Source organism: Phodopus roborovskii, unplaced genomic scaffold (genome assembly GCF_943737965.1).
Source record: "Phodopus roborovskii unplaced genomic scaffold, PHOROB, whole genome shotgun sequence".
NCBI classification, from domain to species: domain Eukaryota; kingdom Metazoa; phylum Chordata; class Mammalia; order Rodentia; family Cricetidae; genus Phodopus; species Phodopus roborovskii.
In genome coordinates, this window is record NW_026126480.1 from 31,099,522 (window position 1) to 31,116,484 (window position 16,963).

A 16,963-nucleotide genomic window follows, 5' to 3' on the forward strand; every position below is an offset into this window, starting at 1 on the left:
TCTCTCTCTCTCTCTCTCTCTCTCTCTCTGTGTGTGTGTGTGTGTGTGTGCCTGGTGCATGAGGAAGCCAAAGAGCTTGTAGGGACTGCTGGCACTGCAGTTATGGATGGTTGTGAGATATTATGTGGATTCTGGGATCTGAACCCAGGTCCTCTACAAGAACAAGCATGCTTAGCCATTGAACCATCTCTCTGGTTTCAAATGCAGAATTTTACCCTCTGGTAAGTGTAACAAGCAATATTTTTCTGTTTGTAGCCACCTCATTTTTTGTGACTTTTTTTGGGCTGCTGTGGAATTCATGTACTCAGCAGTATGAATGAAGTCTGGTCTGAAGAGACGTGGCCCCATCACAATCCAAAGCCTTGTTACCTTTGAAGATTACCAATGCCCAGCATTTACTTCTTAAGATGTACAGGTGACCAGACTATCAACTCTGATGACCTGGATGCACACTAATCTACTGCTCTTCAGGCTTATGGGACACTATGTCCTGTTTTCCTTCTCCCCTGCCTCATCTTTGTTTTTGTTCGTTTTGTTTTGTTTTCCAGATACGATTTCTCTGTGTAGATTTGTAGACCAGGCTGACCTTGAACTCATAGAGATCCACCTGCCTCTGCCTCCTGAGTACTGGGATTAAAGACATGTGCCACCACCACCCAGCTTACCTCATCTTTTTAAAGGACCTCTCCATTGTTCTCCCCATTTCTAGCCTTCCTTGTTTAAAGTACATTTCCCATGTGGTACCCAGGGCGATCTGTAACCTATACTGGACCAGGCCACATCTCATTTTATTTTAAAAACAGCTATTGTCTCTTTTCCATTCCAGATATAGAAACTGTCTTGCTTTTTGTCCAGCACGATGAGCTGGTTCCTGTCCCAGGTCCTTTGCACTTGTTCTTTTCTCTATTTAGAACATTCTAGACTCAGACAGGACCATGTCTTTCCCCCTTCACTTTGCTCAAGATTTGCTCAGATGTCCTTAATCATAAAGGTTTTTCTTGGGCACTGCCATTCGTTGTTCTTTATAATGCTTTGATTTTTTTTTTCTGAGACAGGGTTTTTCTGTGTTGTCCTTGAACTCACAGAGATCTGCCTGCCTCTGCCTCCTGAGTGCTGGGATTAGAGACATGCACCACCACCTGGCCTGATTTTCTTTCTTTCTTTCTTTTTTAAACAGGACAGATTTTCCACACAATTTTGGAAATGTGTTAACTGATAGATTACTGTTCATCACTCACATCTGTTAGCCTATCATTTCCATGAAGGTAGAGCCTTTTATGTGGCTTATTTTAGTGTCTGAAATAGCATGTGCAAGTGTGCAGTCGATATTTGTTGAATGAATGAAAAAAATGAATGAATTCACTCAGGAATGCAAGCTGTATTTAATAATGCCCCCTCCCCCAGAAAACTTATAATTTGGATATTTAGGTAAAATACTATAATGTGTACAAGGAAGAAAGAAATAAAGAAAGGAAGGAAGAAAGAAAAGGAAGGAAGGAAGGAAGAATGATAGATCACTGGCCTGGCTTATAAAAGATATTCAAATGCCACAGTGCCACAGTTTGACCTCTGACCTATAGATACCTGGGTTCAATGGGAGGAACCTTATCCTCCAGCCTCCCTTCACATAGCTCTTCCAGAATGGAATGGCTTAGGGCAGCAGCCCTTGCAGCTCTGGGCCTAGACACCACCGAGGTAGCTTGTTGTTGTAGACCAGTCATTCAGGGCACTTGGTTCAAAAGACAGGATGTGGGCTGTGAGCCTCCAGTTCACCGTTCAAAGGAGATTTCCTTCAGCAGCAATGCTTCCTGGGATGTTTTCCCAAGCCTCCCTGGGAGGTACTGGGGCCTCTCAAAAGACTAAGAATAGACAGGCACATCCAGTTTCCCAAACATGTCAGCCTTTTAAAAGTGAGTGTTATTTTTTTTCCCTTGTTAACTTTGAATCACTATGTAGGAGAAGGACACTGTATTATTATAGGCACGGCTCACCATGTGGTTGTTAGATACCTAATAATGACTCTCTACTTGGTAGCTTCCAGGCAGAATTGTCAGAGTGATATGTAAGCTCTACCACTACTGAGGTCCCCCTCTGTCACCAGTGTGCTTTGAAGTTGGGACAGCACAGCCGCCATTCCACAACAGTGAGACTGTATGTATACCTTGATCACTCCCATCTCACTATGCTTATCCATAGAAGAATTCACTTGATCTATATAGGTTCTTATTGGAACTGAATAAGACAGTGCACATACTGACATTCACCCAGCACTTATTGTTTTACATTTATTTTTTATTTTTCAACACTTGCTAGTCACGGTACAGGTAACCTTCATTTACTATTACTTATTTACTCAGTGCTCAGTGCTCATCAGGCTTGCTAAACTTGACACCTGTCTGGGTCATGTGAAAGAGTTCACTGTCTGATACCATCCTTCATTCCCAGGGTGTAGAGCATGACAGGTGTGTGTGTGAGGGATTTAGGTGCAGTACCTTACATAACACCCAGTGTCATCATTGTTACCTCCTCAGCCTTTAGTTTGCATCAAGGAGAGTGCCCCAAACACTTTGGAGTCTCCTCTTCTAGCAAATAAACAAAGGCTTCAGTCTCACATGATGACAGCACCTGGAGGGATTTTAACAACACAAACCTAGGTATACCCAACCACACGTAGACCTTTGTTTTAAGACATTGCCCAAATATGACCAGGCTTTGTGAAGCTGGGACCAAAGTGAATGATATTTAGGGAAACATTCATTTGTTAAATTTACCTCCCCTCCTTATTAGCCTAATTTTACAGTTGGGGAAACTGAGTCCTTTTGTGGAGTTTTTTTTCCTAAGGGTTCAAGTAAGCAGAGACAAGTCTTCCTTGTGGTGGAGTTAGATATGTGTAATATAAAGCGTGCTCTTCCCCTACCTCTGCAGAACGTGTGTGTGTGTGTGTGTGTGTGTGTGTGTGTGTGTGTGTGTGTGTGTGTGTGTGTGGCCACAGTCCTTTCCGGATGAGTGACAGCGAAAGCCCATCCCTTCAGGAAACGCATGAAGAATGACCAATGGGATAGATGGAGGGTGTTGGGTATCAGTCTCTGCAGAGGCCGGGGTGAAACTGGCTGTGTCCAGCCTGTTCCACCCTCATCTCCCTGAGCCCCTCAGGCCCTTCGGCATTTGGCTCTCATTGGGGCACGGAGGGGCTCATCTTATTGCACTTGGGGCTGAGGATAGGGTGCCAGGGGTGCGGCTCGGGTCTGTCCAGCGCAGTCTGCCGTCCCCCCCGCTGCAGCGCTGCGGCTGAGAACACTTGGTTGGGAGGCCGGAGTGCTGCAGCGTGGTTGTGTGTGCGTGTGTCCGTGTTTGTGTGTGTGTGTGTGTGTCTGTGTCTGTTTGTGTGTGTGTGTGTGTGTGTGTGTAGCCAATATGTAAAGCAATTGGAGGCTCTGGGCGGGGCCTGGGCCCGATGCAAATGAGGGAGGCGGGGTTGCCCGGTGGCTCCGCCTCCCTCCCCCGCAGCTGGGGCCAGCGGTGCCAAGCACAGCTGGACCAGCGGCAGCAGCTGGGCGAGTGACAGCCTAGCTCCGCGCGCGCGGCCGCAGCCAGAGCCGGCGCGAAGGGGCAGCGCGGCCCCGCGGTCCCCGGGCGGCAGCAGCGGCCGCCTAGTCCCGCGTCTCTTCGGGCCCGCAGCCCCGCGGTCCCGCCGCCCCGGGGCCGCCACCTCTCGGGGCTCCCCCGGTCCCCGCGCGCGCAAGATGGCTGACCCGGCTGCGGGGCCGCCGCCGAGCGAGGGCGAAGAGAGCACCGTGCGCTTTGCCCGCAAAGGCGCCCTCCGGCAGAAGAACGTGCACGAGGTGAAGAACCACAAATTCACCGCCCGCTTCTTCAAGCAGCCCACCTTCTGCAGCCACTGCACCGACTTCATCTGGTGAGAGAGCGCCGCGCGGGCCACCTGCCCGGGGCCCCGGAGGGCAGCGACACGCGTGGGGACCCCTCTCGTCTCCGGGGGGGGAGGAACCGTGTGCCCATCCCCATCCCGCTGGACCCTTCTGTCCCGCTCTCTGGGATGGCCAATCCCGCAGGTGCTGGGTCCTCTGGTCCCAGACGGTTGGCCGCCAGGCGCCTCCTGCCCTCTTGCACTCTGTCACTTGAGCACTCAGCGACAGTGCCGCAGGCGCGTTTTTGGCATCTGGTTCAGGGCACAGGGTGACTGTCCCTCCTGGGCAGGGCATCTCCGCGGGTGGCTTTCTCGCCTGGGGTTCCCGATCTTTCTGCCTTTTTCCGGGCTCGAGGCGCTCTCACCCTCACCCCTCCTTTCCGGGGCAGCTCCCTGGGGTGTCCTCTAGTTCCCCGGGGCGTGGAGCATCCTTCCCTCCCTCCTCCGTGTCCCCAGAGTAGTGCCCGGGGTAATCTCTTACTGCGCCCCCAGAGTCCTGAGTCCCCCACCCCTTATTCCTCAGTTCTCGCCCTCACGTTGCTGCAGGGCCCCTTTATTCTCCCTGCCTCTCCAGGAGTGGGGCGACCTTTTCTTTCTCCTAGTCCCAGGCGACATCGCTGCGGTGGAGTCCCTCTCATCCTCCCTCTTTCCTGAGGGTACTCCCCCGGCATTTCCTTGGGCAGATATCCAGCCCGCCTTCCGCCCCCACCCGGACGGAAATGCACCCTCGCACCCCGCCACCTGGTGGTCGCGGGTCTCGTCTGAACTGCAGGGGAGAGGAGGGAGTTAACTGCCAAGCCCCCACAATGTACCCCACAATCCTATCCAAGGTGGATAAGACACCGGCCTGTAGCTAGGAGGTTGCATCTGAGGTAGAGGGACAGTGGGAAGGGAGGGGTCTACTGTGTGAAACTAGCTAGTAAGTGGACCCCTCAGACTGATACTATTCCTTGTGCTTTTACAGGGGCTTCGGGAAGCAGGGATTCCAGTGTCAAGGTAGGCTCTGGGGCTCTGTGGATGCTGCTGGTGGGAAGTGAGGTTAAAACAGACTTCACAGACTGGCTGAGTTAGGCAGAGTAAAGTAATCCTGCCTGTCAGAGTGACCTCCCAGGCTAGGAATCCTTCATCACCACAGGGTCCTTTTAAGGGGTGTATGTTTGGGCCAGTGATACACCATCCAGGAGATGGAGCTGGAAGGCCCTAAATGTCAAAAAGTGCACCCATCCCTCTGCCTTCTGAGCATTCTCCTGGAATTACCAGCCCTGCTTAAGTAAGGAAATGTCTTTAAGGACTCTTGTGTGTGGAGGGAGCCTCATTCTTCCTAATCCCAGCCCTTTCCTGCTCATTGCTTTCCCCCACCTCCTAGAAGGAGGTTCAGCCTCTTTCCCCTGCTTTGCAGAGGTCTCAGCAGGTGGCTGCCTCCTCTGCAGATGGCACATCCCCTAGAAAAGCAACTGTGGTTTCCCTTGGGCCTCCTCCCTTTCTGAAAGGGGTGGTTGCACATAGGGTGCCTCTCGGATCCTGCCTGAGATTGCCCTTTTTAACTTCTGAGGAGGCACAGGACCGACTCCAAGAGACTGGTTTCCTGGGTCCTTGCATCTGGCGGGAGAGCCATGATTCCAACCAGGGGTGCCCTATTAAATATCAGAGACCTGGTGGCCTCTTCTTTCTCTAGGGTTCATGTCTACAAGATGGACTGTGCTTTGGGCAATGTAGCTCAGGAAAGTGCTTGCTTTGTGCCAGAGAGATTCTGGAGTGCACCACCTGAAATGGGGGAGGGGAAAAGATTTTGGGTTTTAAATTGGATCTCCAAAGATGACTAGCTTTAGACTTGTTTAACCTTTAGAATGCCATACATAGTTTGTGAATTTGGTGTTAGCATCCTAGAACTGCAAGATCTCTCTCTCTTTCTCTCTCTTTCTCTCTCTCTCTCTCTCTCTCTCTCTCTCTCTCTCTCTTTCTTACACACACACACACACACACACACACACTTATGCATACAGCTTCAACTTGTTGAACACTGACTCTACTTTCATGCTGGAGCAATCATTTGGAACTGAGGGCATCCATTTGCTAAGACAGGGGGACACATTTACCACTGAGTCTGTCCATCCAACACTGGCCTACTTCTGATCTTCCTAGCCATTTGAGTTTGCTAGTTTGTTCTTCCTTGCCCCTTTAGGCCAGGTATAGTTGAGTTCAGTTGGAAATGGTTCTTTATTCCATGCCTCCCCTACTTTCCTCTCCCTTGGCTTCCCCTTCCTTGCTCTCCTTGCTTCTCCTATCTTTTCCTTTCCCCTTCCTACCTCCCTTCTCATCCCCCTTTCCATCTTTCTCAGTCTCATTTCTGGCCCAGACTGGCTTTGATCTGGATGTTCTTCTGGCCTCCTGTTTTAGCCTCCCAAGTGCTGGGATAACAGGTGTGATCAGGGGCAAATTGACATCCACTACCCTGTAAATTGGGCTTAAATCTGGAGAAGGAAGCATAAGGGTGTGAAATAGCTTGAAGTGTGTCTTAGTGTCCATGAGTGAGCTTTGCCTTACAAGGTTACTCTGCAGGTAAAATTAAAAAGACCCCAGCAAGCAGACTTGGCTCTGTGATTTGCATGGAATGCTGGCCTATAGTGTCTGTGCCCTGCTGCCCTACAGCTGCAAGTTCTTATTTGAGTTCTGGAGTGAGATGGGGGAAACTTCTAGATCTTTCCAACTTCCTTTGCTAAGATTTAGAGCCTCAGTTTTATGCACCACATGGAAGGTCTTCCCAAGTCCCCATTGGTTGCAACAAGTTAGGCCCAGTAGCACAGTTTGGATCTTTTTTTTTTTTTTTTTTTCTAGAACTTTGTCTCATTTTCTCTCAAACAAAATACTGGTGGTGACTTGGTGTTGCAACTGTGTAATCTCTATGAGGTTGCCTTTCATTTCCATGAATTGGTTTCTGTTTTTGTCTCTTTCCAAGGTCAGGGGTGATTTTTTCAAACATTGCTTCTATGGCTTTCTGGTACCACCTGCTCTGCTGGGAAAGTCAGCTTTGGAACGTGCGGGGGACGGAACATATGGAGCAGGAGAGCCTTTCATCGAGCCTAGGAAGGATTTTTTTTTGGGGGGGGGCAGGATGAGAAAAAGAAATCGGAATTAAAGTTTTCAAGAAGTCTGACCCACTTCAGAGATAAGACTTTCAGGAGCCAGGCAGAGCACTTGCCAGTGTACTGGCTCCAGGGGACGAAAGCAAGTGGGGGGATAGGTATTTTAAAAATCATTTCTCTTTTCATTTTCCTCCCCTTAGATCTCTGAACATCTGGTCCTCTGTGCTACTGCTTTGACAGTCTATTCCCTCTGAGTTGGAGTGGGTAGGAGGAAGAAAAGGGGGTGGGGCAAAAGGATGGCCCTGAACTGAGCTGCTTAGAATGAGTACATCCCAGAAGGAGGGAAGGGAGTTTATCCCTGGGACATAGTGCTGCTTGGACTAATGCTGGAATCATAGGCAAGCTCCTTTTATCTGATTGTTGTCAGTGCCTGGTGCCTGATATGTTTTCTTACAGTGAATATTTTAAAAACAGGACCGACATTTTAATAGAAAACACACAGGGTTTATTCTTTTACCTAATTCCACAACCCAGAGTCCTGGTCCTTCAGTCTTTTGTGCTACCATCCTAGGGAGTAATAGTTATCTCACAGTTCAAGAAGATCCTGGATTCTCTAGACTTCAGGCCTCCTTTCAGCCAGCAGGAAGCAGGAAAGGGTGAAATAAGTCAAAAGACACATGCTCAGCGGCCCTTAGGGAAGTGGCCTTGAGAGACTGTTATATATAGTCTGTTGGCTAGAACCTAATGCCATATCTATACCTTGTTGCAAGGGAACCTACAGAACAGTAGTGTTTAGCTCAGGTAGCACATTCCCAGCTAAGAGCTGGGGGAGGGATGTTTCTATCTCAAAAGTGGAAGCAGGGGTTGGCTAGAGCCTCAGATCTCTGGAGTAGGAAGATGTGTGGGAGAGTTCCAAGACCTAGAGGCCCTTGCCACTCTCTCCACGATCCTCCAGGGCTCCAGGGTGCAGTCATGGAAACTGGGGCGCAAGTCAGAGCATCCAGAAACCATGGGGAATTATGAATTTCTATAGACTCAGGAAGCTTTCTTAAGAACAGATTTCTTGCTTTTGTACAACTAAAAGACAAAGCTTAGGTTAACTTCTCCATGTCTCCTCCCTCCTCTTTCTTTGATAATGCCTCTGGTGACGGGGGGGGCTAAGGATCCCTCATGAAACTGCATGTGCTTTGGGTTAGAAATGGGACCCATTTCTAATATCACAGATCAGATCTTTCTTTCTCCAAGGCATTCTTGAGAGAAACCCAACAGCCTGCATGTTGTGCTTAAATTGTAATTAACACAAACAGAAAAGACAAAACAAAAGACACAGTCAGGTGGAATTCAACTTTCTTCTTCTTCTTCTTCTTCTTCTTCTTCTTCTTCTTCTTCTTCTTCTTCTTCTTCTTCTTCTTCTTCTTTTTGAAGTCACTTCAGTAGAAATAGAGAAGCATGAAAATGTTCAGATCTAGATTTTGTAGCATGCTTTTGAATCAGACAGCACGGGACTCCAATCTCTAATCTGCTGTCTGCTCACTGTGTGACCTTGGGAAACCCATCTCCACACTGTAGCCTTGCTCTTTATCTTGGTAAAACAGGACAGTGGCATCTGCTTTGTCAGGCTGGGGAACAAAGCAAGAAGGTAGCTAGATGTAACCACAGTGAATGTAAACAGCTCTTAAGAAAGGTGATCACCATTACTTGATCTGGCAGGAAAACATGTCAAAGCAGGGCAGAACTGACTCTGGAACGCTCGAAATGACTGTGCCTGTTCTGCACGCTCAGCTCTGTTTCTCTGTAGGCTTTGGGTAACATCAGAGTATATGCTTTGGTGTCTGGATGCAGAGGGCATGGCTTCCCTCATGAGAAAGACCTGAACTTGCCTTGGACTCTTTAGAAAAACCCCAAGGCACTAATATTCTGATGATAAAGAACTAGAATTGGTGTTTACAATGAGTGAGTCTTTTCCCCTTCCCCGAGTGAATGTGAAAACACATGTTTTTAGCCTCTTGGTTACATTATTTTAAAAAAGTAAGGAAGAAAACAAACTCTGAGTATCACATGAATCCTATCACTGTAATTTTCCCTCGGTTGAAACTTTATACACTACAAGTTTACTGTTGTGTGTAATTAACACACACAGATAGGGTGTGCACTTAATAGCCTCCACCACCAATATGAGTTGAGGCCGAGGTGTAGCTCAGCAGAAAAATGCTTGCTTAGTATGTCCAGGATCTTGGGTTCCATCCCCCAACCTCAAAACCCAAAAAAAGAACAAAAGAAAATATCAATCAAAAGGTAATTTTATTTTGGGCACAGCTTTCTCTGTGTACTTATATTGTTAAACTGAGCAGTTTGGGTTGAACTTTCTCAGTAAACTGAGAATCAGCAAGGCAGACTGCAAGGTGGTAGATGTGGCCTGGGTTGCTGTACCCATGTTCCCATTCCCTCCCCAATCCTCAGATCGATCCCAGAGACTGGTGAGCCAAACTCCCCTCACTGGCTGGCTGATTCTGGTGATGATGTGGCAGGTTTTCGGGCCAGATCAAGAAAGGCAGATCAGCTTTATCATTTTGTGTTTGATGGATCTTCTTGCACCTGACATAGGGACTCCAGGCTCACTGTCTCTATCAGAACAAGAATCTGGTAAGTGGATTAACTGTGGGTTGAGAATGGAGGGCTGATCTGTTGGAGAGGCAACAGAAAATTCATTTTGAGCAGTGGAGCCCTCTGTGGAGCCTGAGGCTTTGCTACTTAGCAGGTAAATACGGAAAATATGACCTTTGGAAATCTGATTGGTGTGATATACAGGTTCTTCTGAACTAATTCAAAGATGCATTATTTCCAATGCTAGTGATCCCCCAGGCCCTGCCTGGAGCAGGTGAACACACAGTGCAGCTGAGCCAGTGAGGAAAACTCTAAGAGTTGGTGACTGCTGAGCATTCGAAGACAATGTGTCCGGGGCTGGAGAGGTGGCTTAGGGGTTCAGAAATCGCACTGCTCCTGCAGAGGGCCTAAGTTCAGTTCCCATCGCCCACAACAGGTGACTCACAGTGTAGATCCAGGACATCTTATGCTTCCAGTCTCTGTGGGTAACTGCATTCTCACGCACCGCCCCATACATGTAAATAAAGATAATAAAGAAGAATCTTAAAAAGAAAATGATTTACATCACCTTGATATTGGAGTCAATTTCCTTTCTTTGTCTCTTTCTACTTCTCTTTCTTTCTGTCTCTGTTTTCCTTCTCATCTCACATGTGCACACACGGAAAAATAGCATAGGCCAGGTGATGTTGGCTCATGCCTTTAATCCCAGCACTGGGGGGGGGGCAGCCTGTATCGTGGAATAATAAGGATCGGGAAAAACAGATAGGCTGAATAGCTGCTTATTCAGGGAGAAATAACTTACAACAGAGACAGATGAACGACAGCAGGTTCCTGTCCCAAGGATGCCTCCTGATGCTCTCTGTCTCCATCCAGCAAGCAAGAGAATGTTCCAGGGTCCCTACCCCAGACCTAGTTCCCCCAGGTCACCTGTTCCCACCCCAATGGGCGTGGTCAGTGCAACAGGTATGGACAGAGTGAATATCTCACTACAAGCCTGGTTTACAGAGTGAGTTCAGGACAGCCTGGTCTACACAGAGAAACCCTGTTTCAAAAAACAACAAATAAACAAATAAACAGAAAAGAGATTAGTATGTCATAATTTTGAGATTATGTAACTTTTCATCCATAGAGAGAGTCAAATCATCAGGTACCATTTCAAATTCATATCTGGTCTTCAGATTCATCAGACCAGTTTGTTCTTGGTAGGCAGGAGGATCAGCTATAAAGTTCACTTTCCTGGGTTGATGCCTTCCAATGCTGGGACCCTTGTCTTTTGTTTTCCAAATTCCTTGTAATATGAAATCATTGACTTCATTCATCCAACCTCTTCAGTTGAAGTCATGTGGTAATCCATAGACAGAATGTTGGATCTTTTTTTTTTTTATAGAGACTACACCATCTATAGTGTTTATATATGACATTTAGATGTGTGATGTCTGCTTGAAAATCCTGTAAGAGATTAGTCTTCTAACCACCTATATCCATTCCTTACTTTCTCACATATCCATTCATATGTACATACATGCATGCATCCATCCTTCCACTCATCGATTCTTCTATCCATTTAAAAAAGTATTCAGTGATTAAGTTTTATGGAATGATTTAGGTAACAGAACCCAATAGTGAATGCTACTGAGAAGGTTCCTGATGTGGTAGTGTAGCAAGGGAAGATACTACAAACGATTTTTACTAAGATTTAATTTCGATTGGGTGGAAACCTACCAGATGCTACAAGATTGTTTCATGAGAAGCTAATTTACATAATGTTTCAAGGTAGAGTTGGGGTCCTTTGGTTTAAGAGTTAAGAAGCCCAAATTCCTACTCCCCATTCTGAAGTATCAAGGATCCACAGCTAAAAACCTGCATAGTGATGCCTGTAAAGATATGCAAGAGTCATTATCTCAGTGATGTTCTTGAATGAGCCTCTGGCTTTCTGTTTGCACCATGGCTATGAGACAGTGCTTGCACAAGAGACCTCAAGATGGGCTCTCAGCATGACAGCCAGGGAGCTCCAGATCCTCATAGGAACTCAGACAATGAGCTGACTTCCTTTTTGTCTAGAGGTTGCGATATGAGGTCAGACAATGTCAGGGCTGGTGGAACAACTCAGAGCTAGTAGATGGGAACATAAATAAAAAGAAAGAATGGGTCATGGTGGAGACATGTCAGCTGAAATCCAGTTTCAGGGACTTGAGATTGCTCATGTTGCCCCAGATGCTGTATGGTATCAGTCCCCTGCCTTACAATTTCTTCCTCATTTGGAAGTTTTTTTTTTTTTTTAAGTCGTTTCACAGTTAAGCACACTGAAGCACACATGGAGGCAGATCCTTTGTGAGCTCCCTTCCCATCTTTCTGATTTTATCTGGGAGAAGCTTTTACTTTGGTGCTGGCATGTCTTTCATACCTAACACAGATCTGTGCACCCAGTAAGGACCCATCGAGTCTCCTTGATGACAGCCTAGGGTAATTTACTTTGTACCTGAAGAACACCTTGCTTATTTGGTGATTCATTTATTTTCCACTATGTCCCAGTGTTGAGCCAGTCCTCTTCTGCCTCTGGGTTTGATTTAGTATTACCTGCACCTCCCTGTGACCAGGCAGTGTTTTTCCTGAAAGTCTGGAATTGGCTGTGCTGGAAGGAAGCCCAGTGTCCCAGATGTTTCACAGACTTCTGCCTCCTCAATGATGGGGTTACAGGCATGTGCCACCATGTCTGGCTCACTCAAAATCCCGATTCTGTCTCTCTGTGCCTCTGTTTCCTGGGGGAGGGGCAGGTAAAACACAATTCTAAGAAGAAAATACTTATTCAGTCATCTGCCCAGTCATTGTTCAAAAATCTACTCTCCATTTACCCATTCATCTAATAAGTGAGTGTTGAGTACCTACCATATATCAGGTGCTGGTCTAGGCACTGAAAATAGAGTAAGGAACAAAGGGGAATCCAATCCCTACCTTCATGGAATTTGCATTGTAGTAGCAGGGCAAGAGTGGTAAACAGCGCAGAATAAACACGCAGTACATGGTTAGGTTGCAGTAGGGACTTGGAAGAGAATGAAGACACGATTCCTATCTTAGATGATTCTTGTGAAGGAAGTATATCACGTGGCCAGTTAGTTCTGATATGTAATCAAAAGTGCCCTACAAAGGGTGTTAAAACACTTGGTGCAGCATTGCTATTCCTTGGGGATAGATAGAGAAGTTCTCATAGATGAGGTGACATTTGAGAACAGTCTTAAAAGAGTAGGAGTCCCAGAGTGACAAGGGGGTGGGGACAGAAGAGAGTACATGTGGAGATATGGAGGAGAGGGAACAGGGCACCTGCAGGGAGCAGGAAGATGGGTGTGTGAGGGCAGGGCTGGTGGGAGAGGAAGGTCGCATAATCATGTCTTAACGTTTGGGTCTGATGTAGGCCACCTGGCAACTAGGAAGTGCTTATTGTCCTTGTATTAAAGTGGGGTGTGTGGGGGAGTGAAGTGGCCAAATGCTTAAGACCAGCGTGAGATGCATTTTGAAACAATCAGAGCCATGACTCAGACCCTGAAATTCCAGGCTTGTGGAGCAGGAGGTCCGGCTGTCATGGCTGGCATGGCTACTGAGGGGCAGTAGGGGTGTGTCAGCTGAGTGGAGGGGGGCCATTGCTATTTCTTTGAATCCTAAAGAGACATTTGGAATTTCATGTCCACCATATTGTTGACTGTTCTATTCTGGCGGGTGGTTACTAGGTTATTTTTGTGGTTCTAACAATAGGGATGCCTTTCCTCACTGCGTCCTTAGGCGCAGAGGACCGTGGGAATGATTCTTCCTCTGCAAGGGACCCTCCCACTCCCACCCTCCCCACTCTCTGGGCTGCTGTCACTCACCCTACAGCACACACGTTGATTGAGTGCATGCGGTGCAATGGTGATGAGTCTGTGCTTGGGGGACGTAAAAGGTTTTGGTTTAGGACTGAAGAGGTGGGGCCCAGGGTAAGGGGGTTTGTTGTACAAGTGTGAGAAACAGTTTGAGTGATTGTAACCTTGGAGTTGTACAGGGAAGACATGAGGGGATCTGAGGCTTGCTGGCTGCTTGCCCAGCTCCAGATTCAATGAGAGACCCTGTCTCAAGGGGAAAGGTGGAGAGTAACAGAGCATGGCATTGGGCAGCCTCTTTTGGCTCCTACACCTGCATGTATATGTACACAATCCATCCCCTGAGAGGTGAGGAGCTTTGGGTTAAATCTTGGTCTCTTACTATGGACCCTAACAGCCTCTTGGGGCTTCTGTTTCCTCATGGGTAAGGGGAAGTAGTAACAGGATCTGGTTTCCAGGGATCAAGTCAAATGTTGCGTGGGCATCTTGTTTGGCATACAGAAAGCATACATGGCAGGTATTTCTGTTCGTGCTTGGGCCCCATCCTTGTTCTTTCTGGGTTGTAGTCTTGCTGGGGAGGTGGGATGAATCCCTCTGTTAGGAAGGTAATGGGAGATGGGTTTGCTGACCCTGTCCTGGTTTGTAGCAACAACTGCAACTGATGATGGAGCCGTGAGCACAGCTTAGCAGGGACGGAGCGGCGATGTGAGCAGGAGTGAGCAGCAGGGCCCCCGAGAAACCCTTGCCACCCATTGATGCTTCAGTTTGTGGGAAAATCTCAGAAAGTTAACTTGAGATGGGCTATTTTAAAAATGTATTGATAGCATTTCAATGTCAAACAGATTTCTGATTTTTTACTTTTTCTTTCTTACTTTTCTCTTGATGCTTTTGTGCCAGGGTTCCATCTAGTCCAGATAGACCTCCAGCTCACTATGGAGCCAAGGCTGTGTCAGAACTCACCCTTTTGTTTCCATCTCCTGAGTGGTGGCATTTCTCCTTTTCAGTGTAGGTTCTTTTACCTTTCAAGTGAACTCTTTTGGTCTCTCGTGAGCTGAAGATACTGGCAAAGAGTATTGAGAGCTGCAAGTTGATATCTGTAAGACTTTTTGGTTTGTTATGATCTTTATGGCCAGTCTTATATTGAAAAGCCTCCTGCCCTTTGTATTGACAATCCTCCCCCACTTTGCGCGCGCGCGTGTGTGTGTGTGTGTGTGTGTGTGTTTCAGACAGAGTCTCACTAAATAGCTCAGGCTGCCCTTGAACTCACCATCATCATGCACTTCATTGCCCAAATCTTCTTACCAGTCTGACTTTCTTTTCTCTAGGACCGATTGTCTCAATCGACTGTGTCCCAAGCTCAGGCAGTGGCAGATTGAACCCAGGATCTCTGCCTTGTAATTGTTTCTTGTTTTCAATCCACTCCTTCCTCAGTAGTTCAATTTTAAGCAAGAAAATTCCTTTTAATATGGCATCTGATAATTTGAGGCACACCTAAGGAGTGTAAAAATGTTTCTCATCCCTATTGCTGACCCACCACACCAGAGAGGTCATTGTCACACTGAAACTGCTAGCTTGAGTTTGAGGCTCGTGAGATCTGGGGGGGGGGTTGTCCTTGGGTGAGACTGTTGGTTTCTTTCGACAAGGGCTATCTGTCTCACCTTTTGTACAAAGCCTGTACAAAAGGCACCCAAGACCCTATTTGTTGCCCCTTTGCACAGCTCACCCTTTTTCTGGCTGTACTTTCCAGTGTCTTCTCTTCTCCTGTGTGACTGATTTCCAGGGCTCTTCCAACTTACTCTCTTCAGAATAGACTATCCTTTGTGATCCCAACTCTTCTTACTTACCACATCACATGCGGGGAGATTCCAATCAGCCATTTTACCCTGGAAGTCCTTTTTTTTTTTTGAGACAGGGTCTAACTAGCCCAGATTAACTTCAAGTTTGCAATCCTTCTGCCTCAGGCATGTAGCAAATGAAGCTTGGCCAAAAGACACAGGTTTCTAAGCTACAGAGGCTGGTCCAGAGAAATATTAGCTGGGGCCGTTCAGCTTTGCATATGGAAGTGACATCTGTATGGGAGACAGGCACCTTCTGGCATCACCATTGAAGGATGGTGCTGTTTGTCTTCTTAGGGGTGACATCTGCTTCCTGTTTCAATGTTGCCTATCGGCTGCAAGCTATAATAAGGAAGCCAGGGCATTCTGACAATTTTCCCACCCGATAATTTAGTTCTGTTAATGCTTGGAAAACTGGAGTTTACAAGCTATATTTAGAACTTAAAAATTTTAAACTCTATTAGTTAAGGTATTAGTGGGAATCTCTTAAAGCTCTGTAATAGATAAGCCTCAAAGTCTCTGAGGTTTGCATCTCATTTGCATCAGAGATGCCCCCCTCCCCCCTCCCCCAGTGCAGATGATCCTGATTGGGTAGTCTTCATGTGGAGCACCTGAGTCTGAATCTGAGTCTTGTCTCTCTGGACCAGTGGGTTGGGGAGAGAGTATGTGAGAAAGCACATTCATTCCACAACCATTCTGGTCTGGAGGGACATGTCACTTCTGCTCACTTTCTGTGGGTCAGAACTCAGGCACAGGGTTACACTGGGTGCAGGGGGTGAGAGCAAGGGGAGGGTGTGTGGAGCAGAGTGATCAGTTCTGTCTCTGGGAGTAAAAGGAAGCAGGTTTTGGCGAGCATGCCCAGCCTTTCCTCAGCCTCCAAAGCTATTGTTTCCTTTTCTTTCCTTTGGGACTGTGAATTCGGTTTTCTCTCTCACCTGACCAGTTAAACTGTGATGTGAAACTGTACACCTCTTTATCTTTGCTGGCGCACTTTGTGAGGAGAGCAAGTTCTGTCTGTTTATTAGGAGTGAGATAAAGTAGTGTTATTGGTTTTAGCTGTTAGAACAATCTGGTTCTTGTTAGAAGAATTTATGCTCCTTTCAATAAAGGGGATCTTTTTTTTTTTTTAAATTTAGAATCAATCTTATTTTACATATCAATCCCAGTTACCTCTCCCTCCTATCCTCCCATGCCCCCCCACTGACCCCCTCATCCCACCCCCTCATCCACTCCCCAGGGAGGGTGAAGCCTTCCATGGGGGAACATTAAAGTCTGTCATATCATTTAAAGTGGGTCTTAAAATATGATTTATTTTATTTTTTATTGTGTGTATATGTGTATGTGTATGCAGGTGTCTGTGGAGGCCAGAAGAGGGCATCAGGTTACTTGGAGCTGGTGTTGCAGGTTTTTATGAGCTATCCAATGTCAGTGCCCATCCTCTGTCACAGTGCTATATGCTCTTAACTGCTGGGCCACCTCTTTAGTCCTTGTTAGCTGGCATTCTTGCTTGTGAGCATCCTAAACACTATGCTCTGTTCAGGGTTGGGCAAGAGTACCTGTAGATTCTTTCCATTTGATCATTATTCTCTTGCCTGTGTGCTTGGACCTTAGCTGGAATGCTTGGGATATGGGAATCTCACCTTCACAATGGTGGTGGATGCATTCCCC

The 16,963-nt window shown here is 47.0% G+C and overlaps 1 protein-coding gene across 2 annotated transcripts in view; it reads left to right on the plus strand.

The window, feature by feature from the left end:
• Positions 1 to 3,430: 3,430 nt before the first annotated feature.
• The window catches only part of Prkcb (protein kinase C beta), a 324,620-nt gene continuing 311,087 nt past the window's right edge, over positions 3,431 to 16,963 (plus strand). The window contains exons 1-2 of one of the 2 annotated variants that reach the window (XR_007835021.1): positions 3,431 to 3,916; positions 4,890 to 4,921. Coding sequence is in view for 1 of the 2 variants with exons in the window: in XM_051192859.1 (XP_051048816.1) it covers positions 3,744 to 3,916; positions 4,890 to 4,921 (205 nt within the window). In the remaining variant the exon portion in view is untranslated. The remainder of the gene's footprint in view (positions 3,917 to 4,889; positions 4,922 to 16,963) is intronic. The other variant, XM_051192859.1, reaches the window with a different exon arrangement.